At 46.5% G+C, this 19,465-nt stretch overlaps 1 protein-coding gene across 2 annotated transcripts in view; it reads left to right on the forward strand.

Annotated features, from left to right (window-relative positions):
* UBQLN1 (ubiquilin 1) overlaps positions 1-19,465 on the forward strand; it is a 1,098,378-nt gene that overhangs the window by 109,354 nt on the left and 969,559 nt on the right. Inside the window, exon 2 of one of the 2 annotated variants that reach the window (XM_069625875.1) lies at positions 15,038-15,189. The exons of the other annotated variant lie outside the window; for it this stretch is intronic. Within the exon in view, the coding sequence (XP_069481976.1) occupies positions 15,038-15,189 (152 nt within the window). The remainder of the gene's footprint in view (positions 1-15,037; positions 15,190-19,465) is intronic. 2 annotated transcript variants of the gene reach the window in all.

Raw genomic sequence — 19,465 nt, forward strand, 5'->3', positions numbered from 1 at the left:
ATCCTGAATCCAGTCTTCAGCAACCCCTATAAAGACAAGAAAGAACAGGTTAGCATTCCGGCATCTGAAAGGCAAAGGCTTACCTACTCTTCGTGCGCTCCGGAGGTCTTCATACTGCATTCCGGCATCTGAAAGACAAAAGCTTACCAACTCTTCGCACGCTCCGGAGGCCTTCGGCGCTGCATCCGCATCTGAAAGACAAAACAAGGTGCGTTTAAAGACATTGGGGAACTTTAATACTCACATGCCATTACTCCTTTCCACATCTAATCCAGTGGGTATTCCGGCACCCTGCAGCCGCTCCGAACTCGTACCTGCAAAATAAAAAGACAGTTAGAGCGCATCGTGAAACAGGCAACAAGCGCTTACTCACGTGCTTCCAGGCGCTTCTATTCATCACACGGGCTCCATCTACAACTCACTTCAGCCCGTCATCCGCCATCGCCGGAACCCTGCAAAACAAGAGACATCATTACTAAAGACTTTAAAAAGACATTTGAATGACTCGAAACTTACCGTTCGTGCAGTAAACGACGGCCAGCAGTCCTCTGAAGTCAAGAGGCCTGTGCTACCTATCCAGTGAAGAAACTGGCTACAGCACCCTGCCCCGAGGCAGATGGAGAGCTTGGCATTCACTTACCTAAGGTGAGAGCGTTAACCTTTGGGGGTCTACAGGAGAGGAGAAGAGGAAAGAGATAGGGACACCCCAATAACCCCAGTTCATTAACCCCATATTTTCTATCTGCAGACATCTTACTCTACACGTCAGGCATACAGTGCACAGAGGTCCAGCCCAAAAAGCCAACCAGGTGCTACACATCACCTTTGAAGATACGGTAGTCGCCCAGTCAAGACCTGCGTCTCTGCGAGAATCAGGTGAGCGTTACAATCTCTGGGGGAGAATTATTTTCGACCAAAAGGCCATTGGATGTAGGATGTAGCTGGCCTGTTTCTGGATCTCTTTGTGAGAGGACAGCTCCCATCGCTAAACTGGAAGCGTCTGTTTCCACGATATAAGGAAGATCTGGGCGAGGATGTCGCAGGATTGGCACAGAGGTGAACCTTTTCTTGAGTTCCTGAAAAGCTTTCAGGAATATGGTGATCGGGTGTACGACCTGTGAGAAGTCTGGTATGAACCGACGATGGAAGTTTGCAAAGCCCAACATGCTCTGTACCCCTTTTACTGACGTTGGTGATGGCCATTTCAGATCAGCGTCCACTTTATGCAGTTCCATTCTGATGCCTCCTGGAGTAAGAATAAAACCCAGGAACTCAACTTCGGTGACGTGAAAGAAGCACTTCTCCAGCTTTGCATATAAACGATGTTCCCGGAGCTTGGAGAGGACTGAACGGACATGCTTGATATGATCCTGTTTTGAAGTTGAGTACACCAAGATATCTATGTACACTAGGGCGCAGACATCAATTAACTCTCTCAAAACGTCATTCATGAAATACTGAAATGCTTCAGGAGCGTTTCATAACCCAAAGGGCATGACTTGATATTCGTACAAACCATATTTGGTGTGGAAAGCAGTCTTCCACTCGTCGCCGCTTCTGACCTGCACCAGGTGGTATGCTCCTCGAAGGTCCAGTTTGGTGTAAATTTGGGCATCTTTGACCTGGTCCAGCATTTCAGGGATGAGCGGCAAGGGGTAACGGTTCTTCACAGTGATCTAGTTGAATAGTCAATACAGGTTCTTAAATCCCCTTCTTTTTTCGGTACGAAGAACGAAGGTCTAGCTGCAGGGGACTTGGATGGATGGGTGAATCCATTTGCGAGGTACTGGTCTAAGTAAGCCTTCAGATGAAGGTTTTCGGGTTCCGTGAGAGCATGGATTCTGCCGCAAGGAACTTGAGCACCGGGAACAAGGTCGATCTGGCAGTTATAGGGCCTGTGCGGCGGCAGCGTGTTTGCTTGGTCCTTCTGGAATACATCCTGGAAATCGTGGTATTCCTCAGGCAAGGTATTAGTCACTCCCAGAGTTGCCACTTCAGGAGTCTTAGAAATACTGAAAGCCGGTTTCTGTTCTTGGTAATAACAGACTGGGGAGCAGTCGCTGGGGAAGGTTAATTTTATTGCCCGCCAGTCAAAGGGTTGTGAGCGACTAACCATGGCATCCCTAGTATGAGCCGGAATTGAGGTGCCTTGATTAGATTGAACGAAATAAGTTCCCGATTTCCGTCCTGGCACAGCAAGGTTATCTCAGCTGTGCGCTGGATTACGGGTCCGGAAGCGATTTCTGTCCCATCCACCGTGGTTACCTTGTCTGTAGTCGGCTTGGAACACAGGGGAAGCCCCATCTCTGCAACCAGGTCCTGATCTATATAATTCCCAACTGCTCCGCTGTCGATGTATGCTTCAATGGCATGCATTCTTGACGATCGTTGGTTATTAATTAAGATCACCGGTATTGCAAAGTGTGAGGTTGGTGGCTCTTTTCCCTCACTCGACAAACTGACCTCTACGTTTGCCGAGCTGGGTAGTTTCCCGACTGACACTCCTTCTCCATCTTTTTCCGTGGCTCCAACGATCTTCCTCTGAGGTTTCACTGGGCAGTCCTTCAGGAAATGCCCTGACTTTCCGCAATACAGACATAGTTGTTGTTGTCTCCTTTTATCTCGCTCTTGTTTTGTTAGTGGGGGTCGTACCCCTCCGATTCACATGGGCTCCAATGTATTTTCTTGCACTCGAGTTACACTGTCTCTAGGTCGAACGTACGCTGGCCGAGGGTCCATTTTAGAACAATCTGTTTTTCGGTCTTGCAACCGGTGGTCCAGTTGCACAACCAAATCTATGAATTCAGAACAATCTCTGGGAGTATTAACCACTTGAGCTAGAATGTCTTTTAATTCGCCTGGTAAGCCCCGATGAAACAACTTGGTTCTTTTGTTTTCAGGCCACCTAGCTTCAGCAACCAATCGGTTGAAAGTAGCGATGTACGTTAAGAAATCCTGATTCCCCTGTAGGAGGGAAAGGAGTTCATTGTCCACAGCTTGTTCTCGAGTACGGCGAGCAAAAAGTTTTTCCATTTCCTCTGAAATTCCCCAAAGTCATGTAATAAAGGATCATCATGGGACACTAATGGTATCGACCAATCTGCGGCGCTGCCACTTAGGTATGATAAAACAAAGGCTACCCGGGCTTGGTCATTTGGGAATGCTCCCGGCCTGCAAAGAAAATGAAGGCGACACTGATTCATAAAAGCTGCGCATTTTCGTGGATCACCAGCAAACCTCTCCGGTGGTGCCAAAGGAACTGTACCTGGTAACACAACTTGTACCGGAGTAGAGACAGTGGATGACATGGTAGGATTTTGCCTCGGTGGGTTGTTCCCAGGTAGAGGCGTCTGACCCACTTGTGATTGCAAGACTTGCCTGCTGATATCTTCGGTACGCTCTTTAGTCACCAATAAGTCTCTCTGGAGAGCATTAGTCTCCTGTCTGGCACCGTGAACCTTGGCACGAAGTTCTCCTAACAATTGGGCCAACTGGTCTAATTTCGATGTTTCCATGGCCGCCAGGTGGATTAGTTTGGCAGGCTTTGTGTTCTGTTATGCTCTCCTGGTATCCGCGGAGACTACACCCAGCTGTGGGGACTCTGGTATTCTTCTCAGCCGCTCCCAGGTATGATCAACTGAGAAGTTCTGCCTGGAATACAGGTGGGCAATGTTCAAGACTGGGCAACTGGGGTAAGAGCCTCCCAACACCCTGTAAGCCCGCAACCCCTTCCCGGACCTTTCCTCACCTTGTTATGGGTTTTGGCGTACTCTCCGTCCTTCCTTCCTTGGCAGGGGCGCGTTGTCCTTTATGGGCGAGTGCGATCTAGTTACTTCACTGATGCCGGTCCTTTTGAGTCTTTCAGGTATGTCTTATTTCTGTTATGCTTGTATGCCTTTCTTTGGTTTAAGTAATGCCTTTTCTCTTTCCTTAGGTGCGCAGAAGTTCGCTGTGGAAAGTTGGCTGAATTGGAACTCGCCGGTAGGTGATGGTGCATTGGGAGCGCCTTGATGCGGTAAGTAGGCGCTATGCGCAGCGCTATGATGCCTTGCCTTTGCTAACCTGTTGTCTTTTTGTTCCCGTAGGTTGCGGTGCTCACCCGGAGCAAGAAGCCTCAAGGCGATGCTGGTCGATGGGCGACTCGTAAGGTAAGCTTCCGGCATGAATGTAAAATGTCTAATGTCCTGTTTCTCTCACTTTTGCAGATCCGTCGGTCCGGGAGGCTCGCTGATTCTTGGATGTGGTTTGCAGGAGCGGAGGGCAGCCAGCGATGGAATCACAGGTAAGCTGCTGCTATTAACAATGTCCTTTTGTTTTTCAGATGCTGTTTCTCCGAGGTTCGCAGGTAACGCTGAACACGATGAGCGTCATGTTGCAAGATTGCAAAGTAACGCGAAGCGTGTTCTTCAAGTCGGGTGTGGTTTAAATAGCTTCAGAAAAGTAGTCCAGGTAAAGTAGTTCCTAGGCTACCACACCCAAAACACTATACCGCATAGCTTGGTTCCAAAGGAACCAAGCTATGTGGGTGCCTCGATGTTGGCTGGCACTAGAATAAAGTAGTCCCAAAACACAAGTCCTCATGAAGTATGAGCCTGGCGCCAACGGCGCCAGGACTGGCCTTAAGAGGGATTCAGCAAAGGATGCCTGAGTTTGTTTGAGACCCGAATCAAGGCCGCTCCTGGCCTATGGGGTGGCCAAGGTTTTTTTTTTTTTTTGATACTGGTCGTGACAGAAACAAAGGGCAAAATAACTATTTTACTATGCCTTGTGTTATTCAGATTGTGCAAGTGCAGGGAAGGGGAGAAGTGCAAGGGGGGAGGGGAATGGGGAAGTTCATTTAACTCACAAGTGCAGCCAGCAGGTGGCTCATAAGTGCAGAGAGAAATGACTGTAGGGTTACAGATAGACTGTTTACTACTGGGCAGTCCAGAGGCAATGCAAGGGCAACTGGACATGCAGGAGCCTGGGCCAGAGTTCAGAGGGTGACCAGGGGACCAGTGCGCGGAGCAGTCGGGTGCATCAGCAGGGGAGCGAAAGAGAAAGCAGAAGTGAAAATTAAGGTCTTGAGTTTCTTTTCGGAGCGGGACGTGGTTCTGCTGAAGTTTGAGAGAGGCAGGGAGGCTGTTCCAGAGGGAGGCCCCAGTCAAGGAGATAGATCTGCCTCCAACTCTGATTGCAGAAGCGTCTGACCCTCCCAGAGTTGGAGATGGATGAGGGGAGAGCTCGAAAAGGAAGATGTTTTGGAAGATAAAGTTAGAGGTAGAGCGGTTCCAGGCCTCAGAAAGCCTTGTGGATGATGCAAATGGTCTTGAACGTGATCCTTGCAGCGACGGGGATCCAGTGAAGCGATTTCAGAGCTGGAGAGATACGATCCCTGGGCTTGAGGTCAAGGACCAGTCTTGCAGTCCTGTCGTGGATAAGTTGTAAAGGTCGAAGAGTAGAGGTAGGAAGATTTATAAAGAGGCTGTTGCAATGGTCCATCCTAGAGCGGACCAGAGCTCTGGAGACTGAGCTTCTTGGGGAAAGTGAAAAAAGGAAGAATACCTCTGAGGAGGTGCGGCTGATAGTTTGACTTCTTCGAGACATCAGAGATTTGAGGAGAGAAGGTGAGGGTGGAGTCGAAGAGGACAGCAAGGTTCTTAGCCTCACAGGAAGGAGCAAGAAGAGGGCTCAGAGTGGGCAGCCAGAGCGAGAGAGGAAAGGATGGAGCGAGTGTCCCAATGAGGTGGATCGCTGCCATTAAGGCAGAGATCATTGGCTGCACACCATTGCTGAATTGCGGCCAGCAGTCTGGTATGAGAGAAGAAGCAGAGGTGGCTGAGGGGAGCCTGAAGGAGAGCCAAGTGTCATCCGCATAACATTGAAAATTAGAGAAGAAAGTAGTGATGCAGTGGACACGAGGTGCCTGAAGAGCCACGGACAGAGGTTACACCCCTGGGGAACACCACGAGTAGAGAGCGAGAGAGAGATGGGAAAGACCTGAGAGGGTTGGTCAGTGAGAAAGGATGTCAGTAATACCAAGGTTGTTACAGAGATGATTAAACGGGATGGCATGGTTGACCGTGTCAAAAGCAGAGGATAGATCGAGGAGAATGAGGACAGAAGTGAGATTAGAGTCATGATTGGAGAGCAAGTCTTCACGGGTGTTCAGGAGAGGAGTTTCTGTGCTTCTGGCAGCTCTGAAGCCAGACTGGTGGTCATGGAGACAACCAACATATTCAGTATGTTGATTAAGCTGGGAGATGGCTTGCATTTCCAAGAGTTTGCCCAGGAAAGGAGTGATGGAAATCGGGCAGCAGTTGGCCGGAGAGGAAGGATCAGCCAAGGGCTTCTTTAGAAGGGGGTGCACAAAAGAGTTCTTAAGGGAGGGGGGAGGGGAAAGTTCCAGTGGCAAAGGAGTGATTGCAGAAATCGGCCAAGGCTGGAGCAAGGGTGTCTGTGGTCCTTGATTGTTCTGGATGAGCAGTGGAGAACCTACTTTGACAAGACTTTCATAGATCAAACATCATTGGGGGTGAACAGGGGAAAGGAGGAGGAGAGACGGCCTCAGACGGGCCAGGAGTGGTAGAGGAGGAGGAAGAGCAGGTGGACAGGATGTCCTGGATTTTAGTAGTGAAATGAGAGGCCAAGACTGTGTAAGAGGGCCTGGGAGGGAACATGAGAGGTAGAGACTGCAGCAGGATTAGCCAGCTCCTTGCAGATTGGGAAATGAGGAAAATTATTAGATGGCCCAGAGATGCGGGTTTGGATGTAGGCTCTCTTTTTAGAGAGAACAGAAAGTCTGTACTGCCTTTGGAGCAGGCGTCAGGCCAGTTTGTCAGGGGATACGCCTGATGCCCGCCACTTCCTCCCTGCCGCGGTGTCCAGGCATTTGGTCGACCTAAAACTGGTCGAATGACATTTGGTCAACGCAATTTGGTCGAGAACCAAATGGTCGAATTTTTTTTTTAATTATATATTTATTTTTCGGGTTTTCGTTTTTTACAAAAATGGGTTTTTAGAAAAAAAGGGGGTTGGGGGGAGGAGACCCCCCGCCCCAAAAAAGGGGTGAAAATTAAAAAAAAAAAATTCGACCAAATTGGTTCGACCATTTGTCTGGTCGACCAATTTTTTTCGACCAAATGTCTGGTAACCCCCTGCCGCCCTATGCTTGCGTTTAAGGGTGGCAGGTCGAAATCATACCAAGTTTTGCACTTGGATTTGGGCTTCAAGCGGATCCTCGTGACCGGGGCAAGGACATCCAGAGTGTTGGAGATAGAGCGATGAAGTTTAGAGAGGGCTGCATCAGGGTGTGAGGCAGCCAAAGGTGCAGGAGGAGGAGAGAATGTAGCGGCAAAAGCCTGAACTGACACACGCTTCAATGGGATTCTTTTGGGATCTGATGTTTGCTTGGATGAGGTACAGATCAAGAGAGATCTAGACCGGCACTTGCTGATGATAAAGGGGAAGAATACTGGGATGTGGCTCCCTCTAATCAGCCTATATGCCCTGAATTTCCAACAACTGAATTATATGCATATATCTTTTGCCGCAATTGGTAATAGGGGGATATTTTAATATGCTGGGCTGAATGTCCGGTACGATCGTAGTCGATAGACCTAAGGTTAGGGGAATGCCTGGATCAATGCACCTGGTGTGGCACTTCTAGGGAAATAAAACCAGTCACTAGAGGATACTTGTGGAGAATAATTTGTTCCAAGATGGCAGAAGCTAGAGGAATGACTAAAAGCCTGGTCGGTAACAATTTAGGCCTGTGCATGAAATTAAAAACAATAGCTTGATTGAGTTGGGACTGGATAAAGTTCATCAGAAAAGGAAACTGGTGAAGCAAAACACTGAAAAGAGAGATAGGACAGTGTCTGTTCTGGCTAGTAGGCAGAGGGTGCAAAAAGTGGATAGAGGAGTCGAAAGACTGAGGGACTGGAGTGGGGTCACTCGACGAATATAGCCTGTTTTTTTTGCTCCGTATTACCAGACACTGTACAAGAAAGAGGACAAAGAGAAGGGGTATATTGCATTTCTTTCAAAAGGTGGAGATGCTGAAACTTGCCACTGCAGAGGCAGACCAATTAGACGGTACACACTGTTAGACCTAGCTTGGATGACCCTGGTCAGTTGTCAGAGTTCAAGTAGCTGCAAGCTGAATATGCTAAAACCACCCAGAGAAAATCCCAAACTGCCCTGCTATATTACAACAGACAGTATATGGGTTTCCACCCTGGTCTGCCTGCCTTGAGTGTAGGTCCTTGTGGTCTGGCATGGATGGGGTCAAGGCATACTGGAGAACACAGGAAGGAATCTAAAAAGGGGACAGGAATGAACAATGGAAGTACCTCATAATGTGTTTGGGCACAATCCAGTATACATTATAGATGAAATGCTCTAAGCTCACCTGTTGGTGGCAGATCAGGTGTGTGAGGCTGACTTCCCTCCCACCTCCCCTCTCTTCTTTGTGGAACTGTGCTTTGGGTAAGCACAAGAGCGTGGAACAAGAAACTTGCTACAAAGTTTAAACTTAACTATGAAGACGAGAAGAACCAAAGGTGCAGAAAAGAACTGGAAATCTGAGCGCTAGTACCAAAGGGTGATCTAACAATTATGTATGCTAATAGTCCAAGGACAAGAACCAGCGGATGAGTGTATCAATTTGCGGAGCCTCTGCTCAAGACTCCGCCACTGAAGAACCAGTATTCATAATGATACATTCACACTGCGCATGTGTCCAAAATCCTATTTAATGCTGTTCGCACAAAGTAAGTTCAATTTGAAACAGCCGACACGTGTTTCGGGCTATGCCCTTCTTCTAGGGTTTATGTTCTCTTGTGTAAAGGATCCAATCTAATAAGTTCAAGTTGGGGGTTAAATCGCCCCTTCTATTTCTCTATATTGCGGCATTGCGGGTATCTCAAGGCAGCCTTTCGGCAGCAGTGTCTTTTGTGCTAGCACAGACACCGTTGCGGAAAGGCTGATGTAACACTTGAGAGGGGAGCAGACAATTGCCCTGCAAGCTTGAAAGTTGCTGGGAAGCTGCAAGAGAAAGACCGGTCGTGGAGCATCCAGAGAGCCAAGTCGAGAGAAGGCAGTTGTGTTGGCGTGAACACAGAGATCCCGTGGTGGACCTTGAGTCCCTCAAACAGTGCTGAAACCACCAGGTGGATACGACCGCCTATCCGAAGGATACCAGAAGAGCTGCTAAACCATACTGAGAAAGGGTACAGGTATCGGGATACAGAAGTGAAGCAGGACCATGAGAGAACGAAGAAAACTGCTTAGCCCTAGCTGACCAAGGCACTGGGGATTTTACCCCAGACAAATGCAGGTCACTGGGAAAACATGAGGCCTAAGAGTAATCGTTACAGGAACATTCATACTTGTGCCAGAAATATAAACAAAAGAATAAGAAAACTGAATGATGGTGAAAAGAGAAACCTGAGTAAACATTATGGAACCCTTCATACTCTTCCCCGCAATATAAATTAAAGAATAAAACAGACTGATAAGAGAAACCGTTATGGGACCATTCATACTCGTCCTAGTATTAGGAATAAAATCATAAAGAAATGGAATGAGGATGAGAAAAGAAGCCAGAGTATAAATAACAATGGAAAAGATACTACAACTAATATACAAGCTCCTGAGCATTTAATGAGAGAAATACAAATGAAAGAGAGACCGAGACATTTAAGAAGTGAGAGAAACAGGCCTGGTGAAAAGGGCAACCACGAATATCGATCAAAGGCCATAGAAGCTGAAGAGAGAGAATATCGTAACTTTAGTAATAGAGAAAGAGATTTAAAGAGAAATTCGAAGACTCAGTACCAATACCCTGGGAAGAGGGAAACGTCGCTATATGCGAGCAAAGTAAATATTGAAGACCAAAGAAAATAAATTCCAGGAAAGGATTGTAATACACTCTTAAAAGAACTGTATGAACTGATGGAGTCACAAGCGACTACTTAAAAAATGTCTTAAAAGAAGACAAGAAAGAATAAGTCATTCTCCTATTTTTAGTTGTTTGAATAGTGGTAGGGTCAGTTAGGTTTAGTTTGGGCAGTGGACACTTTACATTTGGACATTTACTGACGACCGACAAGCACCTTAGTTTGTTTTGATAGGTAGGGAACACCCCATAGAAATGGGGACAGGTAGGCATTTTGATTATTCTTTAATAAAACCTGGATTGAAATGGCCACAGAGTTAGTGTCCTCCTTCTGATACGCCACAGTGCTTGGAGATTTCTTCACTCATGGAGTCGCTGAAATTCTTATGAGCGGTCAACACCCAAGGAGGAGTGGAATTCCCAGGATGCCAAATATACTAGAGTGACTCCCAGCTAAGGGTTCTGGTGGGCCACTTTGATCCTCAAACCACTAATCATTGGGTCTCACTTGAAAATGCAGTGATGCCCCCGTAGCTCTTGTTGAGTGGTTATGAGATCCCAGGAATACATTACCAAAGGAATTCTGCACAATTTGATTCTGAAGGTCTTGCGGAAACTATGGAGGGAAGAAAAATACATCAGATAGATGGTTGTCTGTCTGGCCCTCTTCTGATCTGTATTTGGTGCCCTCTACCCCCAATTAGGGATAAGTGATGGACCCTGGTAAGTTTCAACTATGGTATGAAGGGGGGATTAGAAAAGGCAGTTCAAAATGTGAAATGTGAAAATACTGACAGCCCACATTGAATAATTCTTGCAGTTTGGTCATTGACCTGTACCTTCAATTTAAGGGCATGCTCCTGGAAAGGAAATGTGAGAATAATTTATCTAGCAAACATCCCCTTTGGAAAAAACATTGTTGAGCTGGGGATGTGGAAAGGGCATGATATCAAGCATGTATAAGGCGATCCTGCTGCCTGAACCATGTGAAAAGTAAAGAATTACAATACAATGGTAATCTTACATGGCGAGAGACGTTAATGACGACTTATGGTCTTTGCTTTGCAGGTCTGCATCACGTTTCCGATTAGCTACTCGATATAGATTGCATGCTTTGAAACTGTTACTCCGCTGACAGTACCCTCTACAGAGACTGGCTAGGCTGTACCCAGGGAACAGTGCTGGCAAAGGATACAATGCCACTGGTAGTTATTGGCATGTGTTGATCCTGTAAACCTGTATAAATATACTGGAGTGGAAGTTTTTTCATGGGTTTGTGAGTTGGAAGGCCTAGAGAGAGAGAGAACTTGGCCCGTTGCTTATTCCTTTTGGTTTGACTGAAGAGGAGGGTCTGGGTCATATGACACATCCTCCTGGCTGCCAGAGTGAACTTCCAAGTGCCTGAAAAAAGAACAGACCTCTGTCAAAACATGAGTGGGCCATTGCAGCAAGAGACATTTCTAATATGCAAATGCTAACACATATGATTGAGTCTGGGCGGAATATTGCAGAAAAATGATGCCTGTTTATTAGGAAATGCGTTCGTGGTGATTGATAGCCTGCAGGCCCTATGGCATACTGTGGCTATGTGTAACGGACAGCCCAAACCATGTCTACGTTATGAGCCATGAAGTTGCAACAAAGGGGAAATAGAATGTTATGTAGCTCTGGTTCGGGAGGAGAGGAATTTAATATTGGTGAAGTGCAAGCTGTAATTAATAGATTTTGTGTGACCGGTTCAGAGGCCTCCCTCTCAGGAGGTTGGAGTGGGGGGGGATCCCTCTCAACCTGAGGCAAAAGGCCTAACACGATTTCCTAGAGCCAGTCCTAGAGGTGGGGTGTGAGAGGTGGGAGGGCCCCAATCTCTGTCCCGTTTACCAGTGCCTGGCTAAGTGAACAAAGTACCACCTTTTCTTGCCCCATACATGTGCACATTGCTGGCCAGCCTTTTTTTCTGTTTTCCTCATAGAGCTAAATCACCCAGAAGGCAGCCTGGAGGTGGAGGAGAGGAAAGAGCGAGCAGCTCACAGAGCCGGAAAGGAACCGCGTGACACTGGAGTGATCCGCATATCTAGCCGGCAATACAGGCATTCTACATGACACGAACTGTAGCTGGAATTGACTACACTTTTTAACGAGCTGCTTTTTTCCAAAGCGGGCAGCAATATGAACTGTGAAATTGACTACACTTTCTGCAGCCGCCATTACCAAATGCCAGTGGAACCGTGTTTGAAAAGGTGTCAGGGCTTTAAGACTGTTATGATTGTATAACTGCAACCCAGCCTTTGTGGTTGTCCTGGAGATCCAGCTGAGGCAGAGAACCAGTTGAAGTGGAAGTGAGAGGATAGAAATGGACATGGAAATCAAGGCAATGTCGGTTATTCGGGTGCGGTGAAGTGCAATAGCACCAATAAACAAAGTAGAGGAAGGGACTGGGTAGAGGAGCATGGAGGAAGATAGCTGAAAGTGTGTGAGGGGTGAGGTATTGTTTAGAGGGAGAGAGTGGTACTTGAGTGTGAGAGTGCAGAAAGGGGAGTGAGTGAAACTAACAGGGAGAATAGGGAGTGAATAAGACTGATTGGGTAGCTGATTGGAAGGGTGAAAGGAGGGTGACTGGCAGAACATGTGGGTGGGTGGGTGGGAGTGTAGTGTAGTCGAAGGGAGAGGAACAGGAGGGAGAGTAATGGAGTTGAGTGGGGAGAGTAAAAGGAGAGGGAGTAGAAAAACCAAGAGAAACCATGTGAGGGAGAGGGGAGTGGAAGGAATAGAGTGGGGAGAGTATAGGAAAGGAAGGATAGAACATCAGGGCAAGAAATAAAAGAGCATGCAAGAAAAGGACTGAATGGAAAGTGGATGATTGGAAGGAACCTTTTCTTGATCGCATTCTTATTGTGGAAATCTGGATTCACCTAGATTGTTGTCAGAGGAAGTGAAATAGATGAGGCGCCTGCCTTTAGGCCATTATGACCAGTCAGTCACTTATTAAATAGTTGGGGGTTACCATTCTCTAGTGATCATTTTGGGGTTAATCGACGCCTGGAGTAGGGAGGGCACTGCCCAGGGACCTGAGAGAAGGAGGGACCACGCATAGTGAGTCCCTTCTGAATCTACTCAGTAGAACCCCCTTGAACTGTGTGAGTGTTGGTGAATTCTTGAGGCCATCTGTGACACCTGACAATTTGAGGAAATGTCCTCAAATTGCTGATGTGCAATGTTGAATTTCATGGAAACTTGGGTGAGGTAACAGATCACTTAAATATGTATTGTGTTGAAACATTCCAATAAGTCTGTTTGGAGAAAAAAAAGCTTGAGGATTTAAGTGTTCAAGTTAGGAGAACCTTGGACAATTGGTGTCCCATCCTGCCACTGATCTAGACCAAACTCAAGGGATAAATCCCTGTTCTATTTAAGGTAAATCCATAGTAGACCTCCTGGGTGCTTACCATCTTTGTTAAAAATGAGTGTAACATACAAGCACTATGACCCATAGGGCGGAGAAGGATGTGTATTTATTTGTAAGCTTGGGAGTTATTTTCAGGACTTGCAGCTTGCTATAGTTTGTAATGATCAGTTGGCACCTTTTCACTTAGTGGGGGCTCGAGGGATAATTGGTTCCAATTGGCCTTTTCCTTTTGAAGATGTTTCTAAACCCAGGCAGAATGCATCCGATGAGCCATTAATAGTGTATCCAGTCCCAAGCTATAACTTGTGGGGAGTCCCCTGACATTTTTGTTTTTCCTTCACGGTTGACTGTCTTTCCTTGGAGTCCCCTTCCAGAGAAACACTAGCAATGTAGCCCAGTGTGTATCCCTGAAAGTTCCTACAAGAGTCCTATGTCTTGTATTTTGGTTTCCACATGATGATTCTGGAAGCTGCAATATGATTCATAGAGATGTTAGTGACCTACTTATTCAGTTCTTTGTACGCCCTTAATTACATTGAAACAGGAGGCACTCATCTTCCTCCTCATTCTGTACAGCACCCAAATGATATTCACTTAGAATATTCATTCAAATCATTCCCTGAACATTCTCTCAGCTGCATATGAACACAACATTCATCAACATTCTGCCTCTCATAATTGTGGCCATGGGGTTCAGACAAGCATGCACAACATTGCTTCCTCTGTCGTGCTGAACTTGCACACAATCATGTACTCAGACTTTCACACACCCCTCCTTCAACTTGCTCCACGGAACACCAGGACATCCCAACCATCCCACAACACAGGAACAAGGTAAACGGACGCTCTACTATGCAGATGCAAGCTCCATATATCTGACTCACAAGATCCATAGACCAAATACCAACAACAAGAGTGTTTTAAATGAAAAACATTAGGGAAACTAAAGGATATGTGCAGCCACCTTGTCACATCCACTGACCAAGCAAAGTCTGATGGACTGACTCGTGCATCTGAGTCATGAAGGAAAGTGCCTGACCACCTCACCATCATTGACTAAAAAGACACAAGAACAGGTACCCACATCATTAACCAAACAACAAAATGCTGGGCATGCTACGCCCATGAACCGACCATCTTCAAAAAGCCTGTTGTGACCAGATCTGCCACACCTGGAACTTAGAGCAACTCCATCATCCAGGTCTGCCACCCCTGTAAATCCTTGATCATATTATACCGGGGCTCATTGTTATCGCACTATACCGGGACTCGCTCCATGCAACAAAAAAAACCTGCTCCCTTATCCCTGCCCTTCTTTTCCTCCCTGCTCACCTCTTCAGAGTATAGCTTTCGTCAGCCCTTGAAGAGTTGAGCATACAATCATTCTACACAGGCCCTCTACAATAGACGTGCAGATTGGTCTTCCCGAACCCTAATATTAGCCTATAAGAAAATCCCACTTTCATTAGCCTTATTTTTTCACCTGTTTCTCTGTATTTCCACGTGGCCAAATATTAATCTGATCTGTAACTGCCCTATTGTGTTAAAAAAAAAAGCATGTGCAAATCAAAATCTTTGAATGGTTTGAACATTACGCTTGTCAAGGAGTTTCTTATGAGAGCAAAGGCATTCATTTGAATGTACACATCGTTAACCTTTTAGTCCTCAACGTGGAAGTGCATAAATCAGGACGGCCACTTTTCTACATGTTTATCTAAGTCTATATAATTGGTTTGGTTTGTTTTGTCTTTTAGTTTAAAGAAGAAATTTCTAAACGCTTCAAGTCCCACATTGACCAACTGGTTCTTATATTTGCTGGAAAAATTTTAAAAGATCAAGACACTTTAAGCCAACATGGTATCCATGATGGACTCACAGTTCACCTGGTCATCAAAACACAAAACAGGTATGTGAAGGGCCCCTCACAAAACAATATGTTGATGCACACTGACTTAAGAAATGCTTGTGTAGTTTATTCAGCTACCAATTCCTTCTTTTTGCTCCATTAGAGGTGCAAAACTTTCATCAGAATGGCAACTTGGTATTTGGTGAAGTTTACGCTATTTATTTCTCTGAAAGGTTTTTTAAAACTTTTTTTAATCTGTATAGTCCAAACGGCTAAACATTGTACTATACTGTAATTGATCTAAGGAAGCAATGCCGCTTATAGTGACTGAGATGGTTTTGCAAGCAGAGTAAAGCTCTATTAGAGCAAGGAGGGGTAAAATGAAACTGTTTACAGCTTTGTCTTTGTGTATTCATTCCATATCTGTCAAATTGTCACCTTTTATTAAACTGCATGGGGTCACTCTATTAGAGGTAACTGTTGCTGGATTTCTCCTTTGAACATGTGTGGTGCCTATCTATACTTGGTGAGAAACATTTTCTGTACAAAAGCTTGAATCCATTCAATAACTATCAAAGCCTGATTAGAAAGTAAAAAAATGGAGCAATGCAAGATAATTGCATGTGCATTGTGATGAACATCTTCCAACCCATATGCTCTGTTAGTAGCAATAGAAAATCTGTCCTCATAGCAATTTAAGTGTATCGAATTGTCCATTTCCTAATGTTCTATAAATCGTCATAGGGTATTGGGTATATGATTAAAAATAAATGTATCTTTGCTTATCTGTGATTAATAGAACGCTAATATGGTTTGGAGGGTCTCCCCACCAAATAGTAAAGTCAGTATTTGGGGTGTTGACAATGAATGTTTCTATATAATGAACTTCAGAAGAGCCGATTTGGATATTTCTCGGTCGTTTTGAAGACTAGCCTGGATTTTGGTGGATCTGTGGCTCATCAATCTTAGCATTAAGATCTTAACAATAGTCTATGTGGATGATGTAAAAACTAATTTAGACAGGAGAAATACAATTTTAGGAGGGAGACTGTGGCTTAACATGCCGAAACTCCTTTCCAAAATGTTTTGTTAGGCATGCAAATTTCAACTCCAATAGTTTAGAGGGTATGAGACCCCAAGTGAGAGGGACCGTTAACCCCAGGAACAATGGGAGAAAGTGAAATGGGACCGATCTGCAAGGGGGCAGAGGTAGGAGTGCAGGGAGGACCCAAGGCTCTTCCATCTGATCGAGTGACTCCCCTCTTAGATCGCCTGCAAGGTTACACTCCTGGGTAAAACATTTCAAGTTGCATGCTACTTGCCAGGAATAAACACCCCCCCCCCCCCTTCAAGTCTCCCCATGCAAAGAGTACATCATTTGCTACTCGCCAAATGTCAGTAATCACTCGCCAGTGTGTAGTGTAGATGAAGTTATGCACACTCATTGCATACATACTGTTGCCACATGTTTAGTTATTAGCAGATCTACAATAATTGAACTTCTCTTTAGCCCTGCATCACTCCCCTATATTGCTGGCTCTCCAGAATCAAATGTGAGGGATCAGAAATGAAAGCCGGACACAGTGGTCATGTTTTTGGTTAAAGACTTTTATTAACAACGGGTTGGGAAAATGCCTTTCTGACCCTGCTCCAAGAGGAGTTTCCCCACCTATAACCAAAAACTAAGGAACTGTCTGTCAGGATTTCAGAAATTAAAAACCATCCTAGTGTCCAAATGTCTATCCTGACCCTCGCAGTACAAACAAAATAATAAAGTGAGCAGGGACATGTCCTTAACCTGCTATTTGCAAAAAGTGTTCATAAATAATAGAATACCACCAATGTAAATGTTCTCCAAGATGGAAAGACCTTGGGTCCAGAGGGGTGATTCCATGCCCCTGGATTCTTCAATTGCATAACAATGTCTCTTAGTCATAACATAACATTAGTCTACCAGTTCTTTGTGTCTTTCTTGGCCTACAACAATCCTGTTGGTAACAAAGCTGGTTAGCTTGCAAGTCCTTTACCAAAAGTTCTTTCTTTTTTTTAAACATGTTTATTTTAAACATGCAGGTTATGACAATACAAAGCTTAATCACTTGCGACATGAAGCATAAAGCAATACCACTTAACGCTCTTCCCACCCCGCCCTCAGGTCTTAAGTTCCATCTTCCCGCCCCCGCTGGGGATCTCCATCTTAAACAGTTTTCCTGGCCAGTTGGGGCTTGAGTGTCAGGGCCGGGAAGCTTTGGTCAAAGTCCAAAACCGGACCCCAGATATTGTGAAAGCGATGTAGAAGGCCTGCCCCGGCAGCCGTCGCCTTCTCAGCAATCAAGATGTCCCAGACCTTCATCCACCAGAAAGGCATAAGCGGGCCTTCTGTCGTTTTCCAGGTGCAGGCTATCACGTTCCTGCCCGCCAGTAAGCATTGGGATAATAGTTTGGGTTTAGGACCAGACCTTGGGTAGATCCCGGGGATCGGCGCTCCAAGGAGAATAGGTTCGGGGTCCAAGGGCAGTCGCACCTGAGTGATGTCTGCTATTGTCGCTAAGCATTGTTTCCAAAAGGCTTGAGCATTGGGGCAGGACCACCACATGTGGAAGAAGGAGCCTATTTGGCCGCATTGTCTCCAGCATTGTGGGTCGAGTGTGGGGTTCATGTGTTGAAGTCTTAGGGGAGGGTAGTACCAACGGAGGATGATCTTGTAGGCGCATTCTCTGTTTGTGATGCAGGATGAGGAGGTGTGAGCCCGGGACCAGATGTCAACCCACTGTTGGTCTTCAATAGGACGGCCCAGGTCTGCTTCCCATAGGGCCATATACCGAGTCTTGGAGGTTAAGAAATCCGTTTGGAGGCGTTTGTATAGAGTGGAGATTCTCTCTCGGGCGGGAGCTCATTAAGGGTCAATTTGATGGCTGCGGGGGGGGGGCGGATAGCTGCCTGGCGAGTCTGTGGATGGGTACACGGATATATGTGACTCTATCCTGTTCCTGGATCCTAAAGAGTTCTTTACATCGCTCAAAGGTGCAGGGTTGGCCCCTTTCAAAAATTTGTCCCAGGGTCCCAGGCCTCCTGCAATCCAGGACTTAAAATTCCAGGCAGACAGACCAGGTGAAAAGGTCGTATTCATAAACACTGGGGAGAGGGGGCTGAGCCCCGTCGGGATCCTCTTTTGTTTCAATGCCTTGTCCCATACCGAAATGGTGTGTTTGGTGGTCGCCAGAAGAATAACGTCACCGTCGCCGTTCCGGAGGAGGGATATGTGGGAGAAAGCGTAGTGGGAGGGGTAGTTGCGCTTGTTCGAGGTCCACCCATCTAGGGCGGTTAGTAAGGATTTGCCACGATTGAATACATGTCAGCTGAGCCGCCATTTGGTATTTCTGTAGGTCTGGGACCCTGAGACCACCAAGTTTCGCACTGCCCAGCATTGTGGATTTAGGGATTCTGGCTTTTTTCCCTTCCACATAAATTGCAGCATTTTCTTCTGTAGGTCTTAAGGCTGGCGCCGGCACCGGGAGTGAGGAGCAAGCGTACAGGAATCTCAGTAGTAAGTTCATTTTACAGGCTGTAATACGGCCCATCAGCGATATCTCTTGTGCCGCCCAACGCTTTAAGTCTGCCTCCAGGTCTGTAAATAGTGGGGGGAAATTAGCCCGATAGACCTCGCTTGGGTTAGCCGGGATCTGGACTCCTAAGTAGCTGATTCCCTTGGTTGTCCATTGTATTGGGCACAGAGGGATTAGGGCTTCTCGGTCTTCCCGGGTCAGACCCACTCCCATGGCAGCTGATTTCCGGAAGTTGATGGCAAAGCCCGTGACCCTTCCATAGCTCACTATCTCAGCCAGGGCTTGAGGGAGGGAGGAACGAGGCTTCGTGATAGTTAGGACATCGTCTGCATAGAGGGCCAGTTTGTGGTGTGCCGTGCCTGATTGGAAGCCTTCAACTGCAGGGTTCAACCTGATCTGTTGGGCAAACGGTTCCATGATTAGTGCAAATCGGAGCGGCGACAGTGGGCATCCCTGTTTGGTTCCGCAGTTTAGTCTGATAGGGGAGGAAAGGGTGCCATTAACTCTGAGAACGGTTTTGGGAGCTTTGTAGTTTGCCAGCGTCATAGTGCAGAATTCCGGGCCAAATCCAAAGGCCTCAAGGGTGAGCCTCATAAAAGTCCAATCCACTTTGTCGAACGCCTTGGTTGCGTCCAGGGCCAGAGACACCAGCTCCCGGGAGTCTCGGGAGGCAAGTTCCACCAGGTCCAAGGCCCTCCGGATGTTGTCGGCCGTGGAGCGGTGTCTGTGAAAGCCACTCTGATCCGCACTGATTATCTCCGGCAAGAACT

The sequence above is a fragment of the Ambystoma mexicanum genome, chromosome 6p (assembly GCF_040938575.1).
Source record: "Ambystoma mexicanum isolate Mex_15411 chromosome 6p, UKY_AmexF1_1, whole genome shotgun sequence".
Classification (NCBI taxonomy): Eukaryota; Metazoa; Chordata; class Amphibia; order Caudata; family Ambystomatidae; genus Ambystoma; species Ambystoma mexicanum.